Genomic DNA, 21,575 nt, shown 5'->3' on the forward strand with positions numbered 1-21,575 from the left:
CAACCAGCATGGAATTTAAATATTTTTTAACTTAATTATGAAAAAGCAATCGGTAATTGCAAATCGCTTCATTTTAATATGGGCGTATTTGAATATTTCTATACTAAATACTAAAATTTGTATACTTAAATGTATTACGAGTTGGGTTGGTGCTCTTCATATGCGTATTTTTTTAATTTAGCACGCTTTTTTAATTCTAAACTTCTTTCTCTCAGTGCACCGGTTTAATCTGTGAAATAGTCACTTTTCGAGATAGTTGAACTTTGCACAAGCAATAGTTGATGATTAGTATACATATGTACCTAAATACGTTCAAAATGACGTGCACAGAGTTTTAGAATTATTTTAAGGAAAAGACAGAAGTTTTGAAACAAGTTCACAGCAACGAAAAATATGACTGATATTTGAATGTTATCTTGTACTTAAATTTTTTTCTTTCATGAAACCTAGAGTACTTATAAGTACAGTGCCGTACAAAATTATTGGCTCGGAGGCTCTTTCATCAGATCACAATTTCTAATCAGATCTTTTAGAAAAATTTTGAAAATGTAGCTTTTGGGCCAATTAATAAAGTGCAAGTCTGAAGTTGCCAGCAAATTTCGTTGATTTTTAGCATTTTTTTTTTTGCTGACAGTGTTTTCCATATAAAAAGAATTATCGAACATAGTTTGTATGGAAGAAACTCTCAGTAAAAACAATACCAAAAATCAACTAAAATTTAATGGGCTGCAAAACTTCATTTTAAAAATTTTTATAAAAAGTCTGATTAGAATGTTGCAAATTTGTATGCAAATTTATTGAATTTTCCCGAGTTTAGCACAAAGTTTAACGATTTTATTTTTATGTTTTTTTATATATTTAGTAAAAGGTTCATGCATTGTGAAAAATTCTCTGTGCTTTAGTTGTGATAAGTTGTTTTGTTTTGTTGGCGCACGTTGTAATGATCTCATGATCTCATGTTTTTATGTTTTGTTTTTGTTTGTCAAAATAAAATTTCACTATATCCTTTCGCACGTCGAAATGAAGAGAGGCCCTCCCTAAAGTGTCCCGGTTTGGCAACAGAGATATCTGGCAGCCCTATGCGCAACCATTTTTTTTCACATGGCCATTAAATTGTTGTACCTAAACAGTCCTGTTTGCATACATACTTTCAGAAACCACCATCATAAAAAGTGTTTAAAATCATTATTTATATATTAAAATATATTTCTCAGACCTTTTTTTTTACATACTTAAAATAAACATATAGATCCCTTTGTGCAAAATTATCTTACGTTACATTTTTTATAAAATTCATTTTTTAATGCAAGTCTGTTCTACACCCCATAATGCATCACCTGTTCAAATATTATATCTGAAATCCTTATATCCACCATAAAAATTTACTGTAAATTTTATCGTATTTAACAATGAATCTTCATGTGGGCGAAATTATCGTATGTGCTAAAAAATTATAATGTAAATCGGATTGATCGCCTTATATAGATTTTTTTCGTCACCGTTATCAATACGATTGTTGACGTATAGTTTGTCTCATAACTGGCCACAATTTGTTAGTTAACCACTCAAAATGAGTTTGGGGAGTAGTGATAACTGTGTGAAGTGCGAAACGGAAAATGAAACGGAGGATCACATAGTATTCGATTTTCCAGCGCTGGAAAACTTGAGTCTGAACTGCTTTGGGGAGGCATTTCTTACTAATCTTGAGCAAGTACCCAAAATAAGGGTTAAACAAAACCCTAAAATTCGCTAAGAATGTTCAATGGATTCTTCATATATTGTCCACCTACTCATCATGAATGGTAACATTGTGAATGAAAATATCTGTCTGTTTGAGGCTGTTACTTGCCAGCCAGTTCTACCTAACCTACTTCCGGGCCATACTAACTATGATGCCAGATGATTCTGTGCTTAGTACAATTAAATATTTTTTATGAAATCATACTATCTGGGCGTCTAGGGAATGGCCCACAATCATTTGCAATGCACGAACCAATCCATAAAGTTACGACTGCATAGAAATATGCCACTCTGAATTTAAGAACTGAAAGTTCTAAGTTTAATTGAACTTAAGTATGGATCTTATGATAGTTCTACTAAACAAACTAAGGACAACTTAAATTCTACTCATGCGCTGAAAACGTTTTACCATTAGCCCTAATGCATATCCCGCAAAAAATTGAATGATTTAAAATGCTTTGTTTTAAAAATAGCATACCATCAAAATACCACAACGAATACTTAATATAAAATATTCATCATATTTAAAGGACCAGTCGACTGGTTTTCAAAATATTAATTTTAATCAAACACTTACCTTTTTTCAATATTTCTTATCATCTTTTTTAAGTTTTAATCAGAAAATATGTTGTGTTTCCGCTTATGTGCAATTTAAACTGTTTTAAATGTTATCGTAAGGAAATACCAGACTTAACAAACACATTTACGAAGCGTTGTGAGCAAAATTATCGTATGTGCCAAAAAACAGGTTTTTTTTTGCAGAAAATAGAGACTTCTACAAAAAATCCTGCGCTTACTCCTATTTCTCAATTTTCTCGCGATTGGGATCAACTTGTTAAATAACGTTAAATTACAGGCAAGACGAATTAATATAAGGTGATAGCAGGAGTACAAAAACAAAAATTTGCATGTATTTTGTTTTTGCTTTGGCGGCATAAACTGTCAAAATCTGTAAGAGTGTGTGTAGAGATTCAAACAAAATTTTTCAATTTGATATCAGAAGCCGTGCGGCGAAACACATAGTCAAAATCGGCTGAGCTACCTAACAAGCATTTCAGTAAATGTTTTTAAAAATAACTTAAACTAAGTTTGCTATAATAAGCGTTAAATAAGCATTTTTAATATTAAGCTTATTTAAAGTTTTTTCAAATAAACCTTTAATAAGTTTTGAGAGCGAATGTTTATAAATAACTTAAACTTATAAATGAAATGCAAATGCCAACGACATGAAGTAGTAAATATAAATTTTTAAAATCGTAAGTGACGTGTTTACGTTTTTTAAATATATTATTAAAAGGAAAAAATTAAATAAAACCAATGCGGTAAAAAAAAATCCAATCCAGGCCCCGCTGCGCTAATCGGTGGAGCATTAGAGTCTTCAAATGATGAGTTCTCCTTATCCTTTCTTAGTTTGACATTCATTAAAAAAGTATTTTTTTCAGAAAAGTTCATCAATGAGAATGGCGGCGATGAAGCGGAATATATAGCTGTATCGATGTCGTTTATCCAATTTGCCAATAACCGTTTGTAATTGAAAGCACGCAACAAGATATAATAATTAACTTTTTTATGCTTAATTTTTGTGTTATCGTGAATTTGTATGCTAAAATGTCTATTCCCTATTTACATTTTCGCGACTGTAGATGAGTCCGCCGAAAATTCGCATTTCTTTTAGTTTCTAGATGTTAAGCAATCTATGTATGAGTTTTTACTGAAATATCTTTAAATAAAGGGTTATAAAAATGTTTATAAAAAGCTTTTTTTTTGAAAATTTTTAGTAAGTTTATATTCATACGCTTATAAACAACTTTTTTTGAACCTTTATTATAAGTTTACACTTTTACGCTTATAAAAAGCTTTCTTTTGAACATTTATTAAAAGTTTATATTTCTACGCTTATAACCACTGTTCCTTTTCGATTATATTACGCTTACTTTCAATCGTTTTATAAACAAAAAATCAACGTTTTGTAAGCTTAATGTCTATAATTGAAAACTTAAAAAAAAACTTTCTTTAAGTTTATTTTGCTTGTTGGGTAGTAACACCACCTTATATAAATTCGCCTTTATTACAGGCATCTAACCCTAATTTATTTTTCATGCAAATATAGGTTCGAGTAGTTTTTATGAAGTGTGAAGTAAAGTGTTTTGTGATATAATATTACTTTTCATTTTGGTTCAAGGTCTAATAAAACAATTGCATATACTATTGTACTATTTAAAAAAAAAAAACACAAGCTGTAAAGTTATACCTTGGGTTTATTAATGCAATATATACATATAAATACTTATTTCTTGCTTACAATGTTGGTAAAATGAAGGATGTAATTAAGTAACTTAACAACATATTCAGAATTTTTATTGTAATAATTTAAATTGCAAATTCAATTTTGCGCTTTCCTTTTGTGATTCTTTTTATTATCCTTTCAGTGTCAATTTCAATATCTAAGTGTACGTGTAAAAGTGCTATCAGTCTTTCTTCATTCATGGTACTACGCAACCATGGCGCGTACTTATAGTCCAGCAACTAAGTCGAAACTAACAAAGTTGAAACTTAATTTTAAGTACCAACTTAAAATTTACCTCTATTCATAGTCGAATTTCAGACTTCTACTAAGTAGTTTCGACTTAGTTTACGATATAGCAAAACTAGTGTGAAAATGTATCGATTTTTCTTTACGATATTTTGGAAAAATTACATTTTTATTGAATAATATCAAGTTTGATCATCCGTTTATGTAATTTTTATTTTCATTGCATGATTATGCAAAAGAATAAGGTATCATTTTCTTGTTAATTGTGTGAAATAGCCAGAACAACCGCAGTGATGTGAAGTCGATGTTTATCGAAAGCATGCTGTGAAACATACAAATAGTAGATATATCTAAATATTATGCACAAATTTACTTTAAAAGAACTAGCGTGAAACTGACTTATTATTAGAAAATTTATCTAAATTATTCCAATTATAAAATTGTGATGTAGCTTATTCGAATTGTAATACACATTTAATTTCATCTTCCGATTAAAATGGATCGATCTTTGTAAATTTAAATTGGAGTTTATTCAATATTATCAAAATCACCCTCAACCAACTTAATTTTTACATATTTCGTCTGTTTTCCCTTAATTTGATAAAATACTTCTTCCTAGTTACGACTTAGTTGCAGCTGCAGCCGAAACTAAATTTTAAGTTGGTACTTAGCCAGAAAAGTCGAAACTAAGGCGACTATGAATAGCTTTAGTTGTGACTTAGAATAGTTTCGACTTAGTTGAGTACTAAATATGACTATGAATATGCGCCAATGTTTTTAACCGGCGAAGGGTTGAAAAACTTATTTTGGAAGTAGCGTTACTAGCTGGAAGTGTGACCAGAATGCGGAGAAGTTTGTTTATCAATGGAAAAGCATATTCGTCGCATTTACCAAGAACTTCTGCTGCTGATTTTGGGAATAGCTTTTAGCTTTCCTTATTTGTCCATCGTTCCAACCACACTTTATACTCTCTTCCAAATTGATACCGTCTTTTTCTAAGAAAAGTTCGTATCGTTTTCCAAGCGATTTTACGCGTTCGATAGCATTATTTTTTCGTCAGGCGTATTATATTCCCCAGTTTTAGATGGAAGTAATAAGTTCAAATCAAAAATGTTTAATGTCTCTTTCGGCAATCTTTCTCGGAGATCGAGCAAAATATTATGCAATAGCAGTATAAATATTGCCTTTCGATAATAATCTTCAGCGTTAGACGCACGATAATTAGCCCGAAAATTTTGTCTATTCGCTCTCCGAGGAAGGACACTGTCGAAATCCAATTCCTTAGCGATATCGGTAGCTTTTGAGAATATATCAGAAAAATGTGTGTCAGCATTTTCTCTATATTTTCGAAGAATATTCACAGTGCCATTGACTGCTTCGCTAGCACGATTCAAGTCAAGCGATATATCAGAAAAATGTGTGTCAGCATTTTCTCTATATTTTCGAAGAATATTCACAGTGCCATTGACTGCTTCGCTAGCACGATTCAAGTCAAGCGATATATCAGAAAAATGTGTGTCAGCATTTTCTCTATATTTTCGAAGAATATTCACAGTGCCATTGACTGCTTCGCTAGCACGATTCAAGTCAAGCGATATATCAGAAAAATGTGTGTCAGCATTTTCTCTATATTTTCGAAGAATATTCACAGTGCCATTGACTGCTTCGCTAGCACGATTCAAGTCAAGCGATATATCAGAAAAATGTGTGTCAGCATTTTCTCTATATTTTCGAAGAATATTCACAGTGCCATTGACTGCTTCGCTAGCACGATTCAAGTCAAGCGATATATCAGAAAAATGTGTGTCAGCATTTTCTCTATATTTTCGAAGAATATTCACAGTGCCATTGACTGCTTCGCTAGCACGATTCAAGTCAAGCGAGGGCGCTTGAAGCAGTAAACTTTTAATTTCTTAATTTAACTTTTTAATTTTTATATATTTTTCAAGTCATTAATATTTCTATGTGCATACAAATGTCTGGTTATACAGTTGAAAGTGAAATTTCCTACATACCGCGGAAATGGACAAAAAGTAGTATCAGAAATTTCGATTTGACATACATACATACATTCATACAGCCCAATTCTGAATACTCCCAGGGAGTTTGTTCTCCGGGAATTTGTTTCTCCCGAGAAAGAAATCCTCCAATAACGAACTCCCAGGAAGTAGCATTTTCTCCGAAAATTTGGAAGGAGAAAATTCAAACTTCGCAAGAGCGGTTTGATACTTTTTTGACAGCTCAACTCCGCCATTTAGTATAAAAAATCCGCAGGGAATTTTTATTCATGATTGGAGGAAAGGGAAAAGAGAGAAAACTCGCAGGGAGCTCCTGTCCAGAATCGGCCTGATAGTATCTACATACCCATTGTTTTAATTTTTCACGTTGACGAAGAGTTTTACAGGATTTATTATTCTATAAATAATCTTGTGCAAGCCTAAAAAATGGTTATGATTGAAGATTAATGCTGTAAACACATAAAGGGATTGTTGTGTGTGGCAATATATTAGTTGTGTTTCACATTCCTATCGTGCATGGCTTGTAATTTTTTAATGAGAGCGTCAAGGCAGGCGAAACAGTGTTGGAATTTTTGATACAATTGGACTTTTTTGATACAATTTCGTTCACAATATACTTTCCTACTATGCAGTTTTGCGATGAATGCTAAATTTATGTAGCTCTGAAAATTTACAGTGGGAAATTTTTATATTCTCTTTTTGTTTTGATCTTTTCGAATTTGCTTTTATAAGTTTTAAGAAAAGTGTATAACATGGCATAGCCAGCTTCCCATTCCAAGGCAAAGTTTGAAAAAATGTTTTCGATACTAAAACTAAAAATGGTCCCTCTGTTTTTTCACGTAATATCTAAACACTGCTGAAAATGAAAAAGGTTCAAATGAGAATAAACAATATGTACATAGATATATAGATAGATAGTTGGTTGGGTATGGCACTGCGACCAGTAGGTCTATTGTGCCCCTAGCTCATCACAATACATCAACCAGCCCCAGAGTGTCTATAAATTTCATAATAGACCCCGGGGACAGTGAGTGTATGTGCTCCTCTCTTGGCCAGATATGCCCTATGCTCCTATACCTCCTGCGTGCAACGGCATCACACTCCATAAGAAGGTGTAGAGGAGTCTCTTTGGCTGCATCGCAAAAGCTACACAGGTCGCTGGACCAGATACCTAATTTATACAGGTGCCCTCTGAGCCTACAGTGGCCCGTCAAAAAACCTGTAATAATTCTTAGTTTCTCTTTTGGGAGATCCATGAGAAGCCTGTATCTTGACAGATTGTAACCTCCTAATAAGCTTTTTGCCTGACGTTGGCCCATGGTGCCAAGCCAGTGTAATTCCCTCAGTTTGCTGTTGTCCCTTCTGAGCATTTCCTTTATGGTGTTTGGTCCTACTGCCAGAAAGGGCTCAGGTCCTATCGGGGTCGAGGAAGCGGCCGTTCTGGCCAGATGATCAGCTTCCTCATTTCCTGCGACCCCCATGTGCCCTGGTACCCACATTAGTTGGATATCATTGACCTCCGCCAGAGCATTGAGCCTCTCGACACACTCCCTAACCAAGGAGGACTTGATCTCGAATGATGCGAGGGCCCTTAATGCCGCCTGGCTATCACTTAGTATAAGTATCCTTTCATTCCTATAGTTCCTGCGAATATTAATCTCAGCGCACATACTGATGGCATAGACCTCCGCTTGAAAGATGCTAGGGAAAGTCCCCAGGGACACCGAAAGCTTCAGCCTAGGGCCGTACACGCCTGCTCCAATCCCCGCGGGTGTTTTAGAGCCGTCCGTGTACCACTGTATTGTGCTCGCCTGTATGTGACTCTCCATAATAGAGGTACACCAGGTCGCCTTGCTATAAGTGTGGGTCCTGAAATTTCTCTTGAATGTCACCTCTCTGTTGATATCGTCCCTGGGGAACAAAGCCAGGGGGAGCTGGGTGCCTAGCTTGTCCCTGTTCCTAGATGATAACACCTTGCCTTTGCCGAAGCCCTCTCTCGCAAAGTTAAGGAGGGTTCGCTTTGCAGCCTGTTCAATTGAGAGATGCAGTGGCTCGAGTTCCAGCATTACCTCTAGCGCTGCCGTCGGGCATGTGCGCATTGCTCCCGTAATGCAAACACATGCCAGACGTTGAATCTTGGAGAGGGTCTGCCTCACCGTTCCTATAGTAGTCCTGGAATACCAAGCCACCGCACCATAAGTCACTATTGGTTTCACTATCATTGTGTACATCCATCTGAGGATCCTCGGAGTGCACCCCCAGGATTTACCCGCCAGACGTTTGCACACCATCATCGCTCTCGTGGCCTTAGAGGTGACCGCATCTACATGGGCCCTCCACAGAAGCTTGGAGTCCAGGGTAAGCCCCAGATACCTAACCTCTGTGGCGACACTGATTGCGACCCCGTCCAAGGTCAAGTTCCTCATCCCCTGGAGATTTCGTTTCTTGGTGAAGGGGACTATGGCTGTCTTAGAAGGGTTGATATTTAGACCTACGTCTGTGCACCACCTTTTCGCAAGGTTAAGTCCTTTTTGGACGATGTCACAGAGAGTACTTGCGAACTTCCCTCTAGCGATAATCACTATGTCGTCCGCGTACCCTTGGCAGCGGACGCCCTCGTTAGTGAGTATCTGTAGGAGTTCGTCCACAACTAAGCTCCACAGTAGAGGAGATAATCCCCCCCCTTGTGGGCACCCTTTAGTCGTTTGTATTTGAACGACGCTGTCACCGACTTCAGTTTCGGCAATCCTGGTCTGAAGTAACCTTGCTATCCATCTTCGGATGGTTGGCTGAACGTTATGTTTCCCAAGAGCTCTGTCGACTCCCAAATGGGAGGCGTTATCGAAGGCCCCCTCGATATCGAGGAAGGCACAGAGCACCACCTCATCACACTCAAAGGCCCCTTGTATTTCCTCCGTTAAGGCATACAGCGCAGTATCCGTGGATCTCCCCACCCTGTACGCGTGCTGGTTGGAATGCAGAGGGGTTTGTTTTAGAGTGTTATACCTGATTTCATGGTCAATAATTTTCTCCATTGCCTTTAACATAAAGGATGTGAGACTTATCGGCCTGAATGACTTGGCAAGAGAGTAATCCCTCTTACCTACCTTCGGGATAAAAGTAACCCTAGCCCTTTGCCACACCTTGGGAATGTGAGCCAGTGCTAGACTGTCCCTCATAATGTCCACCAGATGTGGCAGTAAGAGCTCCCCGCCCTGCTTTAGTAGCGCCGGACATACACCATCCACCCCAGGGGCCTTGTACCGTTCGAAGGAGTCCAGAGCCCACCGCACTGTTTGCCGGTTTATAAGGCTTCTAGCCACCTTCCAGTCCGGTGGGGATGGCCTGAACGCACGGAACAACGTATCCCCAGCGGTGGGAATGGCGTCCGGAAAGTGGGCCGATAGCAGGGCGAGTGCCCTCTCCTGTTCATTACCTGAAAAGGCCCCATTAGGTAGCCTAATAGCCAGTCTGGTCCCTGTGTTGTCTCTCGCTAAGGCTTTATGCAGCCTAGCAGCTGCAGGAGTAGATGCGATATTCTCACAAAAGGTTCTGAAGCTGCTACGCTTGGCCTTCCTAATCTCCTTATTGTATTTTGTTAGACAGACTGAGTACTCCTCCCAGCTCCCGGTGCGCTTTGCCCTGTTGAAAAGTCTTCGCACATCTTTCCTAAGAACTGAGAGTTCCCGTGTCCACCAGGGAGGCTGAGCTTTCCCTTTTGGCTTTGACACGGGACAGCTGGAGGTAAAGGCATCCAGAATGGTGCCGTTCAGCTTGTTGACCCTGTCCTCTAACTCCATACAATCCACCTTTCTATGTTGTGCCTCTATTCTGCTTAGGTTCAACCTAAGTACCTCTTCATATTTATCCCAGTCTGTTTTCCTGGGGTTCCTCTTTGGGTGACCTGTCAGAACCTCAGCTCCCAGTGCAAATCGGATAATCCTGTGATCCGACAGTGAGGGCTCAGATGAGACCCGCCACTGAACGATCAGAGGGCTGGCCAGTCTGTTGCTGAGAGTGATGTCGAGTACCTCCTCTCTGACCCTGGTTATGAACGTTGGTTCATTACCGACATTATGGATGCACAGGTCTTCACTGATAATATATTCTAATAAGCACTCACCCCTACGGTTTGTGTCCGAGCTGCCCCACTCTATATTGTGGGCGTTCGCATCGCAGCCAAGAATCGCCGGAAGTCGTTTCCTGCGGCAAAATTCCAGCAGCTGCTGTACCTCAAGAGGCGGCACGTTGGCGTTGTCCCCCGGAAAGTAGGCTGCAGCCAAGACCACCTCCAGTTCCTTCCCGTTGACCCTTAAGGTAGCTTGGACCGCTACCAGATCCTGTGTAAGAAATTCTGTAATGCAAAAGTAATTAATATTATTCTTTAGCACTACGCACGCTCTGGGCCTCTCGCAGGAAAGGTCCCAAATTACCTTATTGTTGTTATGATTGAGGCCCCTCACCTGGCCTCTGTAGGTCCACGGTTCCTGAATCAGTAGGATTCCCAGGTCCTCCGTGGCAAACCTGCTTGCAATGATCGCCGAGGCGGCCACCGCGTGATGCAAGTTGACCTGGGCTACTGTTAGCGCTGTTGGGCTCATAGTTGGGGCTCGTCCTCGATGTTCGAGAGCCGTGCCTCACCCTCGCCCTCTCTGTCGAGTTCGAGCCTGCTTATGTCCGCTAGGAGCTCTTGTGTGGTGCGCATGTAGTCGGTGACACTTGGCCCGGGAGCGCTCACAAGAGCTGGTGCCTGTGCTAATTCCGATAGCTGATCTCCCAGTGGGGCCGTGGTCGACTCGGTCGCTGGGGCAGCAGTGGAGTCAGTAGTCTCGTCGACTTGCATGTCTTGGGACTCTGACTCCTTGCTGCCTGTCGTCTTATGCCGCCATGGCCGCACCGTAACAAAACTGTACCGGAAGTTGATTGTGAATCCGGCCCTCTTAATGCTGACATACGACGCCTCATCGATCCCCAGGTTGAGCCTGAGACCGTTATCTTCGGCGCCGCATGAAACCACCTTCCACGCAGCAGTGTGGATGTCCTCATTCTGGGCCTTGATGAGCCCCAGCACGTACTCCGCCGATTTATCGGCGCATCTTGGGAAGAACACCGAGATATTATGCACCGGCGGGATATCATCCCCCCTCTTGGTACATAACGCGGGCCCCTCCCATCCCTCAATGTTTGGTGCCTTATCCACCAGCCATGCTGCGGTCCGCTCATCCTTGCAGTCCACAAGGAGCATACCTGACCTGAAAAATACCCCACAAAAGACCAGTGCGTGCTTCCACCCTTTAAGGACCTCATCCATGATGGCGTCCTGGAGTTTGGTCAGGTCCTCAGGGCTTAGGGCAGCAGCAGGGTAATCACAGGGCAGTACAGCCACCCGGATGCCTTTAAGAGCATCCGAATAGCTAGGCTGCTTAGTGATTCCCTCCTGTGGCTGACCCTGGCCCGCGGACCCATCCAAGCCCCTAGACTCTGTTGGAGGGGGTGGGAGCCCCCGCGGCCGTTTGGGGGACGGTGGCTCAGGTGGTGTGACCTGTAGGCTGGTGCGTTTTGGAGTAGCTGTTGTTGAGCCTGTTGTGGTACCTGTAGGTTCCCCGCTTCTCCGCCATTTGGCGGGCGCGGGTCTCTGCTGCTGTTGCCCGCTTCTCTGCTTTTCAGCAGGCGCGGGTTTCTGATGCTGTTGCCCGCTTCTCTGCTTTTCAGCAGGCGCGGGTTTCTGATGCTGTTGCCCGCTTCTCTGCTTTTCAGCAGGCGCGGGTTTCTGATGCTGTTGCCCGCTTCTCTGCTTTTCAGCAGGCGCGGGTTTCTGATGCTGTTGCCCGCTTCTCTGCTTTTCAGCAGGCGCGGGTCTCTGATGCTGTTGCCCGCTTCTCTGCTTTTCAGCAGGCGCGGGTCTCTGATGCTGTTGCCCGCTTCTCTGCTTTTCAGCAGGCGCGGGTCTCTGATGCTGTTGCCCGCTTCTCTGCTTTTCAGCAGGCGCGGGTCTCTGATGCTGTTGCCCGCTTCTCTGCTTTTCAGCAGGCGCGGGTCTCTGATGCTGTTGCCCGCTTCTCTGCTTTTCAGCAGGCGCGGGTCTCTGATGCTGTTGCCCGCTTCTCTGCTTTTCAGCAGGCGCGGGTTTCTGATGCTGTTGCCCGCTTCTCTGCTTTTCAGCAGGCGCGGGTTTCTGATGCTGTTGCCCGCTTCTCTGCTTTTCAGCAGGCGCGGGTTTCTGATGCTGTTGCCCGCTTCTCTGCTTTTCAGCAGGCGCGGGTTTCTGATGCTGTTGCCCGCTTCTCTGCTTTTCAGCAGGCGCGGGTAGTTCACCTCTCTGCTGCATGCCGGCGGTTGCAGCCGTCTTACCACTTTCTTGTGCCTCTTTCTCCACCTCTTGCCTTACTTCCGCCATTGCGCGGGCTACGCTCGGCTTCTTCCCCTGCTCCAGGTACCGGAGATACCACTTGACCCCCGATCCACTAAGACCAGCTCGATGGTGGTCGTCAAGGGCTCCCGGTTGACCGGAGGGCGGAAGTGGAGGCGGTCTACACCTGCGGCTTTTCTTTTTGCTGTCTTGCAGCTGCCACCCTGACTCGAGCGATGAGGTTCGACTAGGAGACCTGCGGTGCCTACTGCTAGAGCGGTGCCCACTGCCTGAGCGATGCCTGCTCTTCGAGCGATGCCGACCCTCGGATCGGCCTCGGCTCCCCGAGCGGTCATGGCTCCGGGAGCGGTCACGACTCCTGGAGCGACGCCAACTGGCCCCCCGGTTCCTACTTGGCGATCGGTGCCTGTTTTTTGAGGCCAGAGCCTCTGCACCCTTGGTGCCCTCCGACCGAAGCTGCGCCCGATCCACGCCGCCACTGCTAGTGCTTGGCCTCTCATCTTCTCTGGCGTGTTCAATAAAAAGGGCAGCCTCCTCCTCGGATAGGCTCGCAAGAAAGCCTCCCCTGCGCCTGGTGCCTTTACCTTCGCCCAGCATAGAACTGCCGAGCTTGACCGTTGGTACCTTTGGTGCCCTTGACATAACTGTCTTCGTGGCTGCTGCTGCTGTTGTAGCTGTAGTTGTGACTGTTGTAGAGGCTGTTGCTGATGGTGTGGCTGTTGCAGCTGTTGTGGCTGTAGTTGTAGCTGTAGCTGTAGCTGTTTTCGCGGGTTTCGCGATGGTTTTTGTTGTTTTTGTTGTTTTTGTGTTTTTTTGGTTTTTAGTTGTATTCATCTTGTTCGTACGACTGCCAGCCCGGCTAGGCAAGCTCAGCAGTCAAAGTTGTAATAGGGGATCTCATCTGGTCCGCCGCGCCAGCGCCCCATGTCGCGGTAAGGCCACCGTTACTCCTCGATGCGGCCCGGTGTCGAAGAGGCGCCGTTATATTACAGCCGGTTTATTCCCTCCTGGCTGCAAACCGTCCAATAGGCTCGGTCTCGCGTAACACCCTGGATTAGGAGGTGGCAGTTCTTGGTCACCGTTGGCCGGCAGCCCCAATCTGGAGACAAGGTAGCGCAGAAGCGACGAGCGCGTCCACGATACCCCAGACCAGAGATGGGCTGATCGGCAATTCAGCTAAGCCCCCGCACCAACGACAAGGTGCCTGCCCTAGCGAGGGAATATGTACATATGTATGCATGCATGTACATACATATATATGCTAATATTATGTGGAGCATTGGTGAAAATTTATCAAAAACGATATGTACAGCAAAAATACGAATTCAGTCTAATTATGTATGTACAATGAATATGGTAGGAAACCGTAATAATAATAATTTTGGTCTTTTTTATCTTCACCTATTTAACTTGTCTATTGTCTGGCGACCGCTGGTGTAGTGGTTAGCAGTGCGCGCTTCCATTCCGCAGGGCCTGGTTCAACCCAACATCAAAAAATAAAAAAATAAAGAACACAGTTTTGTTTTTTTTTCTAACAGCGGTCACCCCTGGGGAGGCAATGGCAAACCTCCGAGTGTATTTCTGCCATGAAAAACAGCTTCTCACAAAAATACAATCGCTGTTCGGAGGCGGCGTAAAACTGTAGCTTCCTCCCCTTTATGTGACAACACCAAGGCGCACGCCACAAATTGGAGGAGAAGCTCGGCCTAACACTAGCAAATGTGCAAGGGCAAATTATTATTATTATTTAACTTATCCAAATATGTAGTTCAATTAAAGGCGAATTTGATAAGGTAGTGTTGGGGCGACAGCTGAATTTTTCGCCGTAAAAAGCATGACATCAAAATGATGTGTTTGTTGTAATTCATACTGTCATTGTGCGTATAATTTGTGAGTGTAATTTTTTACTTATGTACTTATATATTTTATTAAATGTACATTGATGGTAAATTTTTTTTCTTCAAGATGCATCCAATTCAGCGAATAATTTATGCGTTTGGTCATCGTACCTTTTCCATGCCTATACTTACAAAGAAGCCCTCAAGCGGTTCCATAATGGCATCTTTGATAAATGTGCGCGAAAATTCCTCGTTTGTGCTGGCTCCTGAGTCATCTGATAAGGGTATGATTATTCTGAACCGACCTAACGCTTTAAACGCACTTAATTTAGATATGACAAGAAAAATATATAAACACTTGAAAAAATGTGAATTGTCGAAATTAATGGTAATAATCAAAGGCGCTGGAGGAAAGGCATTTTGTGCCGGTGGCGATGTACGATCCATAGTCGAAGCAGGGCCTACTGAGGAATCTAAGGCTTTTTTCCGAGAAGAATATACATTAAATGCATTAATTGGCAATTACATTATACCGTACATTGCTATTATGGATGGCATTACCATGGGTGGTGGTGTTGGCCTCTCTGTTCATGGGAAATACCGTATTGCAACTGAACGTACACTTCTCGCTATGCCCGAAACCGCTATCGGTCTTTTCCCGGACGTAGGTGGTTCTTATTTCCTGCCGCGGCTACAGGGAAAACTTGGACTCTTCCTTGGGCTGACTGGGTTTAGACTGAAAGGAGATGATGTATTGAAAGCGGGAATAGCAACGCACTATTGTGAGAGTACGAAACTAGGAGATTTACAAAATGATCTGCTTAATTGTAAAGATGCAGATATAGTACCCAATATCCTTGAAAAGTATAACTCACCCTCTAAAAATGATTTCATTCTGAACGCAGTCATGGATAAAATAAATAAATGTTTCACAGCTAATTCTGTTGAGGAAATTGTTGAAAATCTGAAAAGGGATGGAAGCGATTGGTCCAACAAGACTCTTGAGGTAAGTCTTTAAAAACTGAAATCTATGTATGTACATTAAAGTGGTCCAAAAATGTATGTAAAAAAAATAAGGTCGAATTTTTAATGCCGCCACCCCCTAGGATTGTTATATAGAATTCTTGAAAATCAATATTTTTCGATCGGAAAACTTTACTCATCTTCAGGAGATTCCCAGTAATAATACTCAATTGTTTCTTTAACAATTTTTTCATGGTAACTATATTTTATAGGTCCTCCAAAGCCCTTAGAAAATGCAATGGGGGACCAATAAAAAATCTTAATCATAAAATCATCATAAAAAATGGTTAAATAAACAATTGGATATTAATATTGGAAGTCTCTTGAAGAGACCCACAGTTTTCCGGTCGAAAAATATTGATTTTCAAGAGTTTTATACCATTTCTACGAAAAATCGTTGTTTCTCCATATAAAATACATGGAAAACTTTGAGCGCTTTGAGCACTCCCTAAATATTTTTTGATTTCAAAATAAAAAATAGGGGTATATTTTTTCGATATAGATCAATCCTAGGGTGTGCCAGCATTAAAACTCCGACTTTATTTTTTTGGACCACTCTGATGCACATTAGGGTGTCCCATAAAATTTCGTTTGAGAAATTTGATACACTTACCATCCAAACTTTTTCGTTTTGAACTAAATAACATATCGAGCCCTAATCGCCAAAAATATGTAAGCGACATTTTTTTTCAAAATTTTATTTTTGACGCAGAAATAAATCTACACTTTTTCCAGTTGGATTTTGGAAGGCGTCAATTGGATTTTAGAATAGTCAATTGTATTTTAGAAAGCGTAAATTGGATTTTAGAAAATGTAAAGTGAATTTTAGAACATTCTACAAAAATTTTGAAGTAGCCAGTTTTTTCTTATGTGCGGTATTTGTCAATGCAAATTTTTCTATGTAAAATATGTATTTACATAGAAAAATATTTAGGCAATGACGTGAAATTATCGATATGATTCGACCCTCGAAAAACGACTTGCATTCTACACGACTCTCGCAATGAGGGTGATTATCTTATTAATTTGAGTTTTAGACATTCGATACGATACCAGGGTTCTGGTACTCGATTCCAAAACATATCGCTTTAAAACTATCGTGTAAAAAATATTGGTATAGAATGCCAAAAGTATCGATATGGTATCGTATCGTATCGAAATTCGTGTCCCTATGCAATGGTTTCGGTTGCCGCCGGACTAATTTTTTAAGCATTTCTCTGCAGACGAATCGTTCGTGTTGCCTATCGTTCATGATACAGAATAAGGCTGCCAGTCAGGGTTTTAGCTGTGCGTTTGTGCGAAACTTAAAGTGCGAAACGTTGCCATATGTTTGTTTAAAAAGCTGTAGAATATTTCACATTTTTCCACTTTCGCTCAAATGCACACATTTTGCATTAAAGGGTGAACTCTAGTAACATTTCTTTATCGAAATAGTTTTAAGCAAAAGATGAAAGGGGAAAAACAAATTTTAATTGCAAAGTGAAATATTTTGGGATATAGATCTCAAATAAGTTACATATATGCAAGTGCAAATAGCGAAATAATTAGTGATAACGTAACGGTGCAAGTTCTATGTGCATTGTATATATATACACTGCCGAAAGAAAGTATTGGCACAGCAAATTTTTCACAATATATGCAACAATTTCCATTCTAATATTTTTCCGCAAATTTGTTATAAAAATATGGTTCATTCTACAACAAAAATTATAAAAGTATAGTTCCTAAACTTTGTGCAAAACTCCCGAGAATTCAGCAAATTTTCATCAAAATCTTCAACCTTTTAATCAGATTTTTTAGAATTTTTTTGAGTATGCAGTTTGCAGCCCATTAAATTCTAGTAAAAAATTACTCAAAAATCGCGTTGATTTTTGAAATTTTTTTGTTGAAGGAGTTTTGCATTTTTTCCATATAAAGTATTTTCAAAAAAAAATTTCTGTATGGAAGATACTGCGTGAAAATATGTAAATATTATAAAAAATGGATGTATGTATTGTCATAAATTGAAAATATGTATGACGGGTTTTACACGGTGCAAGTCATGGTGAAATTGTACCAGGTGAAGTAATAAGAGCGAGAAGAAGGATTTTGTATTGATTCTGCACTATCTTATTTGAAAATTTGCCTTTTTTTTATAAACCAGCCGATTGACAGAAAATAAATGTTTGCACCAAGTATTGAATTCAATTCTGCTTGCAACTGGAAGAGAGGGGTGAGAAGGGAAGAGTACACATTCGCCTGTACTGTCAAGGCGTTTCAAGTTTCAAGTTTCTTGTTTTGCTTTTTACATTTTCGTTGTTTCCCAAGAACGAAAAACTTGAATTCAAAACAAGTTAAAGTCTCAAGTTCGAGCAGAGCCGAACATTAAATACCCCGCGCAAGTAGATGTGGGCGTGGTTATTGTCGGATTTTGAGATACACATACAGCGAACCAAATAAAAACTGGGACGGGACTTTTTAGTAAGTTTTGGCTATTTTTATACATTTTATTTAACGTTTACTATTTTTTTAAGAAATTATAGCTGGTTAATTAACAAATATGAAATAAATCCAAATTTCAGACTTTGTGCAAAAGTCATGAAAATTTTGCAAAGTTTGACCAAATCCTCTAATGTCTTGATCAGCATCTTTAGACAAAATTTTGGTATTAAGCTTTGTAGCCCATTAAATTTTAGCAAGCAAATTGCAAATTTTAAGTATCTTGGACTTACCGTTGATTTTTGGCAATTTTTTTTATTGACGATGCTCCGCATTTTTTTCATATAAAAAAATTTCCGAACACAAACCGCCAAAAATCAATGGTAAGTCCTAGCATCTACAGCCCAAGCTCTCTCATTTGACACATCATTTTCGAAAATCAAACGAACGGTGCAGATTTCATGACATGGACAAAAAATGCCTTTAGAATTATATATATAGTTTTTTCGGCTTTTCTTATTTCTTTTTCGCTCTGTAACTTTTTAATGAACAAATAAAAAAGTGGTACACGAGGATCATAGTTCAATAATATATTGTACAATAGAGCACAACACACGTATTTGGCTAAATTTTCCAATTCCAGAAGATGTGCTAATAAAAAATATGTATTTTTACCATTGAGCACGCATCGTAACCTTTTCAAGAAGTTGTTTTTAATTTCTTCTAATGAGAGCACATAAGCCTGCCATGTCTAGATTGATTCCTCTTATGCTCCAGAGCACTATAAAAGTTATCCGATAACAGTTTTAGGTACGCATCAGCTACAGTATACAATAAAACCCGCAAGTGTAAGAATTTAAAAAAGGAGTCACGCCTCTTTGACTCTTCATAACTTCTTTTCTATTGCAAGCACTTACATCTAACGTGGTGTTTTCGATTCTCCTCTCCAAATACTTCCAGTGAATTATAAACTCAAACATGACCAATCAACGCCCCAATTTTTGCAACGTAAAAAAATAAAATAAATAGGAGTCGCTCATTTATTTATGAAAATTGCCCAATTTTATTTCTAAATTATATGCATATTTGGGTAGAAAATATGTATGGTGGTCCTTTTTTGCATTTACATAATCTACACAATATAAGTAACCTGATTTGTGTTAATAAACAAGCGAAAATTATGTGTCCGAAGAAAAATTGGCGAGTCATGCGAAAGTTCGAACTAATTGAGAATTGCCCATATGTAAAAGCGGCAGAAGATGTGTATTTGCTAATACCGGTAAAAATATATCGATAATGTTTACAATATCGCTTATTTTTGTATTATCTTCTCGTTTATCGTGTAATGTATAGTTGAATATATTCTGCTATAAACTAATTTTTGCATTACTATATAATGTTAGATCAAATGTATAAATTTACTATTCGGACTACTTTTCACCTAATTTCAGTATCTATTTTAGAATTAAAATTTATCATGCATTAAATAATGAAACACTTACGTAATTCCTAACTCATTTTCCGACTGGGATGAGTTGCATTCGATTTCGAAAGTGAAATTCATATTATGAACTAGCAACCGTGTCGAAATTATCGTTGAGTATAAAATTTTTTGTCTAACAGAATTTTGCTTTCGATAGTGTGGCGAAGTGTTAGAAAATTGTGAAAAATGTATGATTTCGCATTTGTTTTCTTACTTTTTGGCGGCTAGACAATAATTTTAAAAATTTTGTATTAATTTCATGCAGTTCTAACGTCGTGAATACTAAACACATACCTTGTTTATACCTACGAAGAAACCGCATTAACAAAAAACCGATTTGATTCAACAAATATTTCTTTCAAACGTTTATTCCTCAGTCTTTATAGTGCACTCGATTAAACCGTATTGAAAAGTAAACAAACTTCGTTACTTTCATTCGATATTTATTTAATAATAAATTTACGCGGTGGACCGAAATGGAAACGAGCAGAAATACAAATTTATTAATAATAAATACAATTAAAAACGGGCTGTATAAAGAAGAATAGCCAATTTTGATTTTACGTTAAATGAGTTATTCGTTTATACGGTTTTTTTTTAACCGATGTGAGAAATAAAAAAAAAGATTTGAAAACAAATTTGAGTCAATACACCTATCGATTTCAGCACGCATTGAAATTTTGTTTATGCATCTGATTTGAACCACACCGAACTGAGTCATAGCGCTTTATGTGTCGGTATAAACAAGGTAACAAGCTCGAAAAGCTGGTTTTACTTGTGAAAGAAAATTCCAATACTCAGTTGGCACGATCTCTGAGAACAAAATCATATACCTTGTTTATACCAACACATGAAGCGCTTTGACCCAGTTCGTTGTGATTACACCGCGCAAATAAATAATTTAAGAAATATCGAATAAAAATAATAAATTTTGTTTACTTTTGAATACGGTTTCAGCGAGTGGGCCATAACGACAAAGGTATAAATGCTTGAAATAAATATGTGTTGAGGCAGATCAGCTTTTTGTTAATGCGGTTCTTGGGTAAGTATAAACAAGGTAATAGAGCTGTTTATAGATTTGGATCACAAATTTTCTTAAATATATGGTATGTCAAAATATATTCGAAAGACTACACTTAAACTCTCTTAAACGTTTTCTGCTCCTGGCCAGTTTTCTAAGCTCTCGTCCTCTGACGAATCGATGAACCAGAACTCCGTGTTACTAATTTTTACGTTTTTATAAACTCGCTTTCTTTTTTATTCCATTTCAATTTGCACAGATTCACATATGTACATATGTATAAGCACTAGGGTGGTCCAAAAACAGCAAAGTCGGAATTGTAATGCTCTCACCCCCTAGGATTGCTCTATATCGAAAAAAGTATACCCCTATTTAGAGGTTGCTCAAAGCGCTCAAAGTTTTCCATGTATTTTTATATGGGAAAAATAAAATGTTTCGTAGAAATGGTTAGAATTGTTGAAAATCAATATTTTTTGATCGGAAAACTCTGGTTCTCTTCAGGATACTTTCAATAATAATACCCAATTGTTTATTTAACCATTTTTTACACCCGAGCGCACTTGTGCACAAGGGTATATTAATTTTGTTCACATAACGGTTGTTTGTAACAGCCAAAACGAATCGAGATAGATATAGACAAATGTATACATAAATGATCAGGATGAAAAAAGAAATCGATTAAGCCATGTCTGTCTGTCCGTCCGTCTGTCCGACCGTCCGTGTACACAATAACTCGAGAAAAAATTGAGATATCTCAACGAAATTTGGTGTGTAGGTTTCTCTTAATCCAAGGTAAGGCGGTATTGAAATCGGACTGTAACCACGCCTACTTCCTATATAACGGTAATTTCCAGAAATACGAAAACTGCGATATTTTAGTAACTACTGAAGATAATTCACTCAAAATTGATATTTACAATAATTTTTAGACGAAAAATAAGAATATTATAAAGTTTTGGAAAATGGGCGTAGCCACGCCCACTTATGGTTACATGTGTATATCTTGGTAACCGCTGCACCAATTTCTTCCAAACTTTGCACAGTTGTTGGCCTTGGTACAACATACAAAATCGCCTAAAATTTTTAAAATCGGGCGATAACCACGCCCACATCCCATATAACGGTAATTTC

General features: G+C 39.4%; 1 protein-coding gene across 2 annotated transcripts in view; it reads left to right on the plus strand.

Annotated features, from left to right (window-relative positions):
* Positions 1-21,575, plus strand: part of Hibch (3-hydroxyisobutyryl-CoA hydrolase) — an 89,732-nt gene that overhangs the window by 14,344 nt on the left and 53,813 nt on the right. For both annotated transcript variants that reach the window (XM_017636064.1, XM_017636072.1), the window contains exon 2: positions 14,627-15,505. In XM_017636064.1, the coding sequence (XP_017491553.1) occupies positions 14,627-15,505 (879 nt within the window). The remainder of the gene's footprint in view (positions 1-14,626; positions 15,506-21,575) is intronic.

This window comes from Rhagoletis zephyria, unplaced genomic scaffold (assembly GCF_001687245.7).
Source record: "Rhagoletis zephyria isolate East Lansing unplaced genomic scaffold, Rhagoletis_zephyria_1.1 Rzeph_scaffold_00124, whole genome shotgun sequence".
NCBI classification, from domain to species: domain Eukaryota; kingdom Metazoa; phylum Arthropoda; class Insecta; order Diptera; family Tephritidae; genus Rhagoletis; species Rhagoletis zephyria.